At 36.6% G+C, this 13,453-nt stretch overlaps 1 protein-coding gene and 1 non-coding gene across 2 annotated transcripts; one reads left to right on the top strand and one right to left on the bottom strand.

Annotated features, from left to right (window-relative positions):
• Positions 1 to 3,247: 3,247 nt before the first annotated feature.
• Positions 3,248 to 3,354, top strand: LOC130495319 (small nucleolar RNA R71). Its single transcript, XR_008934591.1, has one exon. It is a non-coding gene; the product is annotated as a small nucleolar RNA R71 (small nucleolar RNA).
• Positions 3,355 to 9,724: 6,370 nt separating this feature from the next.
• Positions 9,725 to 11,141, bottom strand: LOC108860865 (putative clathrin assembly protein At1g25240). The gene has a single exon (XM_018634714.2). It carries the CDS (start codon positions 11,098 to 11,100, stop codon positions 9,970 to 9,972), a length of 1,131 nt encoding a protein of 376 aa, XP_018490216.1. The 5' UTR covers positions 11,101 to 11,141; the 3' UTR covers positions 9,725 to 9,969.
• Between the last annotated feature and the right edge of the window lie 2,312 nt (positions 11,142 to 13,453).

Below are 13,453 nucleotides of genomic sequence, written 5' to 3'. Positions count from 1 at the left end.
GTTGCTAGTAGCCAAGTTCTCTATAAGTCTCACAGCCTCTTCTGGATTCCCGGTGTTGAAATTTTCTTCACTAGCCGTGTCTTGAGCTATCTGATAGGTCAGATCTAAATCTCTGAAGAAAGTGCTAAGCAGCTGTACTTCGTTGAATCCATGGTGTGGATAATCTCTCTGATAAGACTTGAAACGAACCCAGCAATGTCTTAAAGGCTCCGTAGGCTTCTGCATGAATGTAGCAATTTTGCCCCTCAAATCCTCTGCACGTGCTTCATTAAAGAAATTAATCAAGAATGCATTCTTGATGTCATCCCAGGATGTAAGAGATCCTAGTGGTAGTTGCTTAAGCCACTGCAAAGCTTCTCCAGTAAGAGATTACTTGAAGAACTTGCAAAGTAGGTAGTCAGCTTGGACTCCATTGGCTTTGATAGCAGATATGAGATCCTCGTACCTCTCTAGATGGTCCATAGGATGCTCATTGGATGCCCCACTGTAGGTTGTATGTCCCACAAGTGTGTAGTACTGAGGCTTCACCTCAAAATCAGCCATTTGTATGTCTGGAAGACGGATAGTAGATCTGTTGGCGTAGTATTGATATGGACGGTTGTAGTCATCCATTGTTCTGTTTCAGATGGCTTCTTCTGCAGCTTGAGCAGTGGTTGCAACAGCCTCAGCTTCTGGATCAGGGATTGCAGCCCCCTGATCATTGATTATCTGATCTGCTGCATTACACAGGTGACCTTCTTGGTCACGCAAGTCTCCATTGTCGTCTCTCATGAGTATCAAAGTCGCGACCATGTTCTATGGCTCAGTATCGATAAATGTGCGGTATCGGTCGATGTCGGATGAATGATGTTGGTTGACGGGTACTGAAAAGTATCGGTCGATGTGGATGAAAGGGTATCGGTCGATGTCAGATGAATGAGATCGGTCGCTGTTGGTGAGCTAGTATCGGTCGACGGTGTCTGAAACTCGGTAGACAGTTGTTGATAAAAATTGGTCGATGCACAAACGGGTGTATCGATTAATTTGGAACGAATCTATTTGCGGATTGATCGTTCAAAACCAGCTGGATCAGTAGACAAAAGTTCTTTGTTCTTGATGCTTCTGGTTATGCTAGGCATGCACCTGAAAAGTCAAGAAAAGAAAAAAAATTATCAGTAAGTAGTAATAAAGAAGAACACCTAGAGTTAAATAAAATCTAATGGAGATCAAAGCTCCCCCAGAAACGGCGCCAAATTTGATACATGCTCAAATTACCCTAAAGCAGCCTTACTCTCATCAAAAGAGGTCAAGTTGTAGTACTTAGGGATCGAATCCACAGGGAGCTGGGGCACACAATAGATCTTATTGTAATTAAGCTAGGTTGAAGATTTCAAAGCAGTAAATTACAAGTAACTTAAAACAGGTGAACAAGACAATTGCTCAATTGATTGATTAGGGGGTTTAACAGATATGATGAAGGCGCTAGACTTAGGATTTATATTCAGGTTATCATGATTATAATAGTATGAATGCTTATGTGAGATGCTTGCATGATAAAGAACCCAACAGTAACAATAACCATACCACTGTCGTTTTCTGAGTTATATATTACTAGATCCAATGATTCACTTTACGCGCAGGTCATAATCAGGAAGGCATCGATCGATGTTCTGTCGAACGTATCGATCGACATAGCCTTGCGTCAATCGGTTGATATCTCTATAGGAGAATCGATCGATGCAACTTTAGTAAACTTTAAGCACGGGTTGATAACACTTCACCAGATATTTGCTAGACCATGCTGTCACTTGCTCCTAGAAAATCATAGCTCAGAGAAGATAGATCCAAGGATAATATCCACTGTCATCATGTATAGGTTAGCTACTCATATACAAGCATTAACAACAATTTTCTAAGATGAATATCACATACTCAAGTATTCATATTTGGGGCTAATCCCTCAGAACCTATTTGAATCCTAAATCTAACAAAGGTGTTTACTAAGACATAGCTAAGAAAAACATCATAACAATTAAATAAAACTGCATAGAATAGATAGATGAATATAATAATATTGTTCAAGAAAACTCTCAATAGTAACTCTCTCTCTCTCACAACTTTGGTGTAAAACTCTAGTCTAAAACTGTGATGTAAAAACCGTCTCTGCCTCCAAACACTTAGGTAAGACATAAATAGTAAAAAATTAGGTTAAAACTCGTCAGGGGCATCTTGGTAAATAGATGAAATCTTGGGCTTCAAATCGACTGTGACCAAATTGGGCTTCAGCGTGTTTACTATAGATTGATATCATAGAATGTGTATCGATCGATATGTCTCTCTCCATGTCGACCTCGAGTGGTCGATATGGTCATCTAGGGTGAAATCTCCAAAGTGCTCCAAAATCACCATATTTCCTCTAATTTCTCCTGAACCTGTAAATATGCTATCTAGACTCCAAAATGCATTAAATCTATCCTAAAACTCTTTTATACCATGACTAAAATCGGGTCAAATTCATGGTATATTAAAGACCCGGAGTCACAAAGAGCTTCCTTGAATTCTACTCCAGCAATGGAACATGGAAAAGCAAACTTTCCAGCTACATCGATCGACAATGCTGGATGTGTATCGATCGATTATAATCTTCTAGTACGCGGATCTTCTCAGCTACATCGATCGACAACTCAGGATGAGTATCGATCGATTATAATCGCAATGTTGACTTCCGACTTGGTCTTGAATGGTCAACTCGGATGTATCATCTCTTGCACTCCAAAATGCTCCAAAACATCACTTTCTCACAAAATGCTCCTGAACCTGAAAACATACCTAACAGGCTAGAAAACATATTAAATATATAATAAAATACTAGTATATCATGGTTAAAAACAGGTAAAATCCATGGTATATCACTAACCTCTTTCTGATCATTCCCTTTCTTTTCAGTCTCGAGAACAACTTCTTGAACGTTCTGAATCTGCCCAGTCTTAGTTCCCTCCATCATGAAGAATTTTCCTTGGTTTTTTCAGTAGCTGATCAATCTTGACCGTCAGCTCATCTATCTTTTGGGGTATTGACACTGTTCACTTTCTTGGAGCGATCGTTCTCCTGGTCTTTGTTGGCTGAACTAGCAGCCATGTTCTCAATCAGTTCAAACGCTCCATAAGTGGTCTGAGTCATAAAGTCTCTATTGCTCGCAGAGTTCATAGCACTTTGGTATTCCAAGCCTACTCCATCATAGAAAATACCAAGAAGGTAATCATCATCAAATCCGTGGTGAGGGTACTCTCTGCGGTAGTCATTGAACCTCTCCCATGCATTGCAAAGTGGCTCATCAGAGAGCTGTATGAAGGAGGTGATCTTATTCCTCAATGCCGCAGTTCTCACCTGCTCCCATGAAGTAAGAGATCCAGGAGGGAGAGACTTTAACCATCGTGCTGCCTTTCCATCAAGAGAGAAAGGAAATAGCATGCACTTTATGTAGTCGGGTGGCACTCCATTTGAGCGAATAAACCTGCATACATGTTCAAAACTCTCAATGTGTTCCATTGGGATTTATGTTGGGAGTCAATGGAACATTTTCCTCTGCACCAGAGCAATCAAAGCAGGCTTGATCTCAAAGTCCTGACGTGTACAGGGTGGAGGAACAATGGCAGAGCGCGAACTAGGAAAGTTACGCGGAAGATTTCTCTGCCCGATCGGAACAGCTTGCTTCGGCTGTTCATGTTGCTGCGCAGCGAGTAGAGAAGATTGTTGTTCAGCTGCTTGCTGAGCTTGGATGGTCTGCTGCATATGCTGTTGCATCAGTTGCATTGCTCCAGCAAGATCATCCTGATGGCAGTGATCACACATGGTGTTGTTGGTCGGCCTTGGCTGTTGTCTGTTCTCTCTTTCTAACCTTGCGAGCTCCTGGGTGCTGAGTGTAACTAAATGTCTTTGTGCGTTGATCCGAGTATGGCAACTAGTCATGCACCTGAAACATTAGCTGCAACAAAGAGAAAAGAGCAAGTTAGAGGTCTTAGACTAAATAAATAACCAAAAAATAAAAGCAAAAAGATGGTCCCCGGTAACGGTGCCAAATTGATATTACGTGTATACGCACACCTATTAACCTAATGTGCACACTACCACAATCGAATGGTATGTCGATGTAGCACTTTAGGATCGAATCCATAGGGACCAAGGATTACACTTTATTTCTATGGGATCAAAATTAAGTTAAGACAATATGGGGGGGGGGGAGTTAAGGTTGATTGAAGCTTAAAAAGCAAGAACAATTAATAAAAATAGTTTTTCAAAGATGATAATCGAGGTAGCCTAGAGTGATTAAAACGGGTTACAATGGATGCGAGCCAAACAATTATTCAAGTACAATTAAGGACCAGTCTAGAGCTCGGAACAAGCAACTCGAAGCAACCTATTTTCGCAGTGCTGCTCTCTACGCCGATCAGCCTCAGAGCCTAAATTGTTGTTCGGTCTGAGATTTGATGGTGAGCAGTATAGAACAGGTCCGATATGTTCACAAACACCCTAATATCTATTTTCGCTGTTAGATATGTAATGCTCATTCATGACAAGTCTAGTAACCTATTACACTTTTGATGAACAGGTTAAACCTAGGATCTAAATTAAGTGGCCAGTTTAATGTAAGCAATAAGAACAGTAATGAATGAAGACAATGGATGGATACTTATCTATGTCCAGCTCAGGATCTAGCACCCTAACACCTTAGGCTAACAAGATCTACTACTCAGTCATAATAAGAGAAAACACAGAGATCGATTCTGAATAATACTGCATGTTCATAAAAGAGATAAAAAGAGGGTTCAGGGGGTTCTTCTCTATGGCAACAGAGATATCCTTCTCCCTTTACAAACTAGCAAATCCAAAAGTAAAAAGCTCTAGAGTTTGTTTCTCTGTGTAAAATAACGTATTCAAATAATATAAGAAAGGAAAAAGAAGATATATGGATGTCCCAGGTGGCTCGGAGAAAAATAGGGAGATTAGAGCAAATCCCGAGATAACTTGGTTTCCTTAAAAATCTCTGCCACATGAGCATGCACTCGGTCGCTCCACTCGATCAGGAACAGTCATCAGACTGCTCTTTGTGAAAATCACTAGATTTCACTCTTTTCTGCCTCTTTTGCTCCAACTGGTCTATCTCTCATCCAATGCAACTCCAGACCTGTAATGACTCGAAAATGACTAGAAAGACTCGATAAAGACTTGAAAAATAATTGTAAAACATATATACAAGATAGTCAAAAACACCATATATCAGCTAATCCCTCAAAACCTATTTGAACTCTAAACCTAACAAGTTGTTTACTCAGAAATAGCTAAGCAAAACATCATAAAAGTTAAATAGAATTGCATAGAATAGAATAGATAGAAAGAATAGATAATGGAGTTCCAATCATAAATCTATTTGGATCTTCTCTCCAATACTAAAAATCTTAGAAAATCCCTAGCCGTAAAATAAGAATACAAGAAAAGCTCTCTATTAGGTTCAAACTCGTCAGGGGTAGTTTGGTAATTAGTTGGAATCTTAGGCTTCAAGTCGGCTGTGACCAAATTGGGCTTATGCGCGTTTACCATCAATTGATGTCACAGGGTTTGCATTGGTCGATATGAATCTCCTTGTGTCAACCTCAAACGCTGGTCGATATGGTCATCTCGGATGAAATCTCTAAAATGCTCCAAAATCACCATCTTCTCTCCAATCACTCATGAATCTGTAAATATGCTATCTAGACTCCAAAACATAGTTGGCCTTTTAAAGGAGGAGGGGATGATGTGACCCAGATTAACAGCTATGTCCCAACGAGGAGCTTAAGGTATGAACCAGCTAAGCAATTGATCATAGCTTGGCTTTATGGGCCTTATCCATGAAGTTCTAGACCGAGAGAAACTAATGGGCTTGATGCAAAACGTGGAGGCCCTATGCTCAATAAGAAATCCGTGTTTAGATTTGTCCAAGAAGGACCCAACAAGAAAATACAAGTCATGGTCGAATAATATACCTATCTGGCGGCCATTCAGAAACCGTCAACCATGCAAAAGAACACGACCAGCCGAAGAGTTCACAAGTTCCCAAATTCGGTCAATAGTCTTGGTCTTTGGTCTTTAGTCTTTGGTCAAGTCCACCATATTTATGCTATTTGTATTTCCTAGAATAAGTTTAGACTTTTGGTCTAACCCACAGCCTATTATATAAAGGCTTGCTTTGTATTGTTTCAAATCATTCAACATTTTTAATCAAAAACCTTTCTTTTAATTCTTTTTGAATCCTTTGTTCTTAATCGTACATCGTAGCTTCTAAGTTGTTGAGGGATTCATATCTTCGGGCTTAGGAGTTCGGTAGTATCAAGGTACTTTCTGCACCTCTTGTGTCACCATTCGATCCACGTTCCTTGTTCGTTTGTGCTTTCTAGCATTCGGTGCAAGGTTTATCCAATCCACCAACCTTAGAGTGATCCTTCTAATTTAGGGCGTATCAAGAGATTTGAATCTCCTAACTTTGTCTAACTTCTTTTTCAAGTTCATACAAGATTTCCCGTCTCGAGATATAGTTTCGAGGACTTTTAGGGGTTGATTCCGTCGTGACCGGTTTTAACCCCAACAGTTGCTAGAAATATTCATCATAGGATTGTGCTTATTCTTGTGTTATAGAGAAGCTAACTAGAAACCTGATCTTAGGATAATTAGGCGCAAGCGATGGCTTGGTCTTTTGACCATAAAAAATATTGAGTAATACTTTGGTTTAGAAGCTATGGAATCATTAAAAGAATATGCTTATCCTTCTCACATTCGTTAGCGCCTTTTTATCATCTGAGGAGCTGGGATTAGACTACTTTATCTCCTTTTGAACCTACGTCTTGGAATCTACAGTCATGATATGTAGGTTTACTAAAGATTTGCCACGAGATATTTTTCTCAAAAAGCTAAAAGAAATGGGTTTAAAGCCTATAATGAATGAGGATGCTTGATTGAAACCCTACCTATCATGACTGGAAATCCCAAGACATAGGTTTAAAGGGAGATAGAGTACTCTAATCCCAGCTTCTAAGATGATAAAATTGCTAAAGAATGTGAGAAGGATAAGCATATTCTTTTAATGATTCCATAGCTTCTAAATCGAAGTATTACTCAATATTTTTTATGGTTAATAAACTCTTGGAGTGTGCTTGAGCCTGGCTTGGGCTTGGGAGAATGTGGCCCCAGGGCCATTACAAGATGTTCTTTTTGGTACCATTTAATCCCAACGTTTTTTTTTCAAAAAAAAACATGCATTTCGTTTTAAAACGAAAAGTAGTTTGTTTAACAAATTTAAAAATGTCACGCATTTTATCGTCTCTTCAAAATATCTAAAAGAAAAGACGATAAGAGAGAGTGAGCGAGTCTTGGGAAATAAGTTTGTTACTTAAGTTTTCGAGATCTTTGCCAAATCCCCACTAACGAGCGCATGTTGTGCATAGTTACAGGAAGTTTCTCCTCGTTTACCTCTTTAAATACAATTAGTCTATCTTCTCATTTCGATAAGTTTTCGCACATTAAAACCAGCAAATCTCCCAACGTAAGTTCTTGAGAGTGTTTCGAAGAGTTTATAGTTCGTTAGGACATTCACGAGTGAAACATGGATCGTCTGCCATAGTTGTATTCTAGGACTCGATATTGGTACCGTCTCGTCTCATTAGGGAGCGAATATTTATAGTTAAGGAAAAAGATTGTATCTCGATTCCATGTTTGTTCTGGTTTCATTTTTCTATTCGTCCTTTGAATCGTCTATTTTCTTAACAATGCTTTTATTCATATCATTTATTTCAATTCGGTTTTTCTGCTTTACAAGTAAAAACGGTTTGTGATTGGAACTAGTTCCAGCTTTCTCTAGATAAACAAACAAACTTGACTGTGATGAGACACTGCATCGTTTGGTTATTTCAAGAACTGAACAACACTGTTTTGGTACAAATTGATCGTTCAGGTTGAACTGAAAGAAGACCTCCAAAACAGTTCACACATGAGATGGAACCGTTTCTAAAGAAGCTGGGTATGCCTCTTCGACTTAACAAAGGTTTGTAATCTTCCCCCTCTCCCTATATCTCTTATACACGAAATTTGATAGAAATCTTGATCCATAGAAAGTCGATATCTTTTGCTGATTGATTATGTAGGTACGGTAGAGTTACTATCCGACTTTGAAGTTTGTGAAGAGGGAAAGCCTCTTTCACCGGAACCTTCCCGCATTTTGGTGATTGTGAATTTGTATTTTAAAAACCATTTCCTTTTGTTCGTTTTCATAAAATTTGCTCATACGTGTTTGCATATTTTGATTACAGCTTTTGTTGGGAATCAAGTGTATGAACCTTATTTTAGTCCAATAACACAACTAATATTTATAAAAAATAATAAAAATTAAAATTAAAAACCACAATGCAAAAACAAGCAAATAAATAAGAATTTCAGAGAGTCGAGATGGTTAATCTATTTCTTTAAATCTTTAAATGCTTTGTAGTGTGACGGTTTACTAGTGTTTAGATTTTCAAGATACAAATGCAGCATTGTCTCTGTTTACCATCACAAAAAAAAAACAGAATCTATTGAACTTAATTTTGTGTTGTACATTCAAACTTAAAAATAAAAATAAATTGAAACATAACTATTCAATAGAATTGTGTTGTTGCTCGTATCAATGTGTTCGTATCTCTCACTCACAACAAGTTAGCACAAGTGCTCCTTTTATAACTTCAAAAGGATAAACACGTTATGGAGACACTAGCGTACACAATGTTTAATAGAAATAGAGGAAAATTGATTCCCTTGAATTCGATTCGAGTACGTTAGTTAGAGACTTAGAGATTATAGTCATAATGTGGCTTTGACTCAATCAAACCAACAATATACTATAATTGGATTTATATTTTATATTTAATCAAATATCAAAATATTTTATGAATAAGATATAAAATAAATAAATTAACATAAAGTTGAATTAACCTATTAAGTCTAAATTCAAATCCAAATATCCAAAGTGAAATATTTGTTACATTTTATATTTAACTATATATATAGCTTTGTAAGTTTTTCATGTTACTCATTTTAGACTTCTATTTCTCATTCAAAACAATTCCGATTTTAACAACGAATACACTAATTCATAGTGTTCGCGGTGATGATTACATCGTACCAAATTCCAGTTTTTTCAACAAATGTCTCAATCGAAAAACTTATCGGAATATGGTCCACACCACTTCATTAAAAACGAGTTCCAACATCAAGTTGGCTGCTTTCAAATTCAACTTAGTCTGCAGATGGGGAGCCCTGATGACTTTGACCTTTACCGAGAAAGTTTGGATCGCTCAGACGTTGAAACCCTCTTAAAACAAAAACAAGATTTTATTAACTTTTTATGCTTGCTTTCTGTGGTTTTGGGTTTGCACTTCGGGTGTTTTATGTCAAAGTTTTGTTTCTTTAGTGTTTGTAGAATATCAAATTGTCTCCCTGTTCTTACTAAACCATCTTAATCCTAATCATTACAAAAATGTCAATTTTGTTATTGCTTGGTCATTACAATTTTTTCTTCTTGATCCATTCTACTGTATTTAAAGCAAGTCTACTATAACTTTTTTTTTTGTCAAAAGTCTACTATAACTTAAAACACATTATTTAAACGTGTACTATGAGTTTATGACTACAACAGAGCATACTTGCTTAAGTCTGCTATGTCTTTCACGTTCCGACAAAATAATTTTAGATGTTGGGAATTTATTATGACTTTGGTACACTACATTAAAATGATCGGCTTTAAGACTGTCACAAACGATCAAGTCTGCATAAGCTCCATCTTAAGAACCTTTTTGTTGCTAAACTCTTTTTTGGAAATATTGAAGTAATATCTAACATTTATTATCATCCGCATATTCAACAAGACGGAAGAAAAGTAGAGAAGAGAAACAAGTAAAAGAAAAGAAGAACCTGATCAAGTTGCAATTAGAAGGTAATCAGATCAGGTAACGTGTGAGTCAAGCAAACTGGCTCATCGATAGCTATAAGAGGCAACAGACTGGGATCCACGTTATAGTTTCTAGGTTGATCAGTTTCTTTAATATCCTTACATATGAAACAATATTCGTCTTCAAAAACCTCCCATTGATCGGTTATGATAGTCTGAAACTTTGGTCTTTCAGCTAATATGATATTCTTTTCTTCCACTACTTCCCCCTCATGATCCTCCTCTTTCTCTTTCACTCCTTTTATGGCTTTCTCCATTGCTTCAATGTTTTCTTGCGGGATCCTGATAAACTTTGGGACTTCATGCGCGTTTGAGACCCCAAACTCTTTGCAGAACTCAAAGTAGAGAGCTAGGTCTTCTCCTTGAGATGTAGCCTTCTTTAAAATCTTGAGAGCCATCATAGCTTCCGCTTTTCCAGCAGCTGGACTTATTTTAATGAGAAGCTTCGCTATACCGCTGCAGATCCTACCATAAATGTCGAAGATCTCAATCACTACACAGTCCATGGCTTCAAGGATAAGCGTCTTCTTCATGTTGTCAGCCATTGGACGTATCTGTAGAAGCGTATGGAGAAGAGACTGAAGCTTCTCGATGCTTTCGAGCTCTTGGTTAACAGAATCTACCTGAGGTTTTCTATTCCGAGAACGGATTTGGTCGGATAAAAAGAAAGAGTACTGGTCAAGAAACGAGAAGTAAGCTCGTATCAAAGCGTTGAAGCCCCAAGTCTTGCTGGGACGTGAATGGCCGTCGGAGAAGTCCGAGAGGTCGAAAGGGAGACGACGAATCTCGTGAAGGGAGGGGACTTTGCAGCAAAGGACACCGTGGACGAGCATTAGGGCTTTCAAGGCAACTATCCAGCTTCTTGTCCGGTTGACACGTGAGGAAAGCGAGTGGACAAGAGGCTTGAGGTTTGCTGGAGAGGAGCGGATCCATTTGTAGACGCGGTGAGCATTGTGGTAATCGACAGAGGAGTCGTCGTGAGAGGTTGCGTGGATGATGGCGGAGTCAAGGTCAGGGTTACGGAAGGAGGTTGTCCGGGAGAAGCTGATGGAGAACAAGCTTTTCCGGTCTTTGAGAGCACCGGAAGCTCGTTTCCATAGCTTCATCATCACCTTCCTCCTCCTCCTTCTCCTCCTCCTCCTTTTTTCTCTTTCTCTTACACTATCAAACGTTAGCTTTGTCTCTATTTTAGATTTTATTTATTTTGCCACCCTTGCTTTTGACTGTTGTAGCGGGTTTTTCGTTTATTTTTTAATTGTAAACAAGTATAGAAATATAAGCAGGCACGTGTAATCCGCTTACACGTTTTTGCTTAGTATCTTGCACGTCGGCATTAGGACACGGTTATAATCGTTTTTTTTTTGTTTTTTTGTTATAATCTATTACTAGATTTTGATACGCTTGAGAATGAGGAAAGGATTCCCTCTGCCTAGTTGGCCTTTCAGACTTGAAGATTGGAAGTTTTTGGCTCTATATTGGATGTATTTTTTGGTTACTTTGGGATCATTGGGTCTCGTTGTAAAGGGGTATAGAGTGGGTTTTTTAGGCTGATATTAGGAGTTAACAGGCGTTGGTTGTTGCCTGTACTTGCTGGTTGTATCAAATGTTTAAAAGTGCATCAATCTAATAGATAGATGACAAAAAAAAATTACTAGATTTTGATCCACCTTTTTAAAGGACGGGTATATTTTTTTTGACAAATTTATTTTTATAATAAATATGTTTCAACATAAAATGTATATCAAGTGTCTTAATAACTTTTGTTAGAAGTTTTTTTTAGTTTTATGTTCGTTTTCATCTATACAAAATGTTATTATTGTGAAATAATAATTTTTTATTGGAAACTACATTAAAAAATTAAACTTAAAATTATTTTCAGTAAAATTAATTTGTACATTTACTTCTAAAATTATACAAAAGTCTAAATTAATTGTAATATTAATTATATTAATAATGGCTATTTTGATATATTTGTGTTTTTTTTTAAATACTTAAGCTTTTTATCTTTCTTTATCGTGTTTCATTTTAAATGATTATTTATGTTTATAAAATTAAACTTTATTTTTAATGAATTAAGTTGGTATAACTCTGATAAAATAATTTTATTATGTGGTTAATTTTGTAAACAAAAATTATATATTTTTAATAAAGATTTATAATTTTCAATAAAAAATCAATTTTTTAATGAATGCTTAAATTATATTAAAAAAATAAAAAACATAATAATCAAGTATTTAATTTTTTCACTACACAAAATATTAAGAATGGTTGAAAAGAAATGATTTGATTAGAGAATAAGTAATTTTAAAGTTTTATATTTGTGTTTCAAAAAAATATTCTATTCTAACAAATTATTTTCAAACGGTGTTCATATCCAACCAAGACCTAATAATTGAACCAACAGAAAATTTGGACTTTAATGAGATTTGTATTATGTCATTTGAAGAAAATGAAACAATGGTAAGATGAAATTTTATTATTAATATGAAAATATTATTTTCTTTTTTGGTTATTATGATAAGTTTGTATTTTTATTTATGTTTAGATCTAAAAATTAAATTTAAGATGTTAAAATAAAACTGAACACTAAAAATTGGCATATCATTATTATGTAAAAATGTAATAATAATATATTATTTAATTTACATGTATATATTCATATAACATATTTAAACAATATTATAGATGAAAAAAAGAGGTTGAACTTTGAGCTTTAAAAAAAGAGTTTGGAGTGAAGTAAATGAACTATTTTCAGTTGTCTCATTCATACCTACCCCCGAGCGCCTGTGACTTCATATATATTATTTTTATTTACCCCAAACATATGCGACAATTAAAAATTGGTCAAAACGTCATAACCAATTCGATAACTGAGTGCAAGCATTACAACACTTATGGACATCTCATGCATTAAAGCTGATTCACTCCATCATCTTACTATTTGGTTATAGCAACATAATTTTTTTTCATTGACCGGAAATGACAACCCATATGGACTGTCTATAATCTGTTTGACATCGATTTCTCCAAAGTGTTAAACATTTTCCTTTCCTTTATATTCTTTCTTCCTCCACTTTCCATTGCAAATTAACAGAGAAAGTTTGAGTGGAAAAAAAAAGCAAAACAAAACAGAGTGACCAAGAAAGTTATTTTTCAGTTATGATGTCATCGGAGATATCGGTAAACAATTACAGTTCCGGCGAAAGCAATGATCAAAACTCTATCGACGAAGACCACTCAAACTCTGATCCCGCGTCTATTTCAGAAACGTGAGCCTCCAATATTTTGCTGCGGAGCCACTCCGGATGGTGACTCAACACGCCAAGTTCAAGGAATTGTGTTTAGAGAATGGAAATCCTGAGGCTCACTATATCGAGGGCTTCATCAAATACTTCCTCGACAAAGAAAAACACACAGTTCTTCGGCATCTACACAAATCCGCCTCTGCGAACTATCCAAACG

The sequence above is a fragment of the Raphanus sativus genome, chromosome 5, assembly GCF_000801105.2.
Source record: "Raphanus sativus cultivar WK10039 chromosome 5, ASM80110v3, whole genome shotgun sequence".
Taxonomy (NCBI): Eukaryota; Viridiplantae; Streptophyta; class Magnoliopsida; order Brassicales; family Brassicaceae; genus Raphanus; species Raphanus sativus.
The sequence above is the reverse complement of the archived record's forward strand: the minus strand, read 5'-3'. Positions and strand labels throughout refer to the sequence as shown.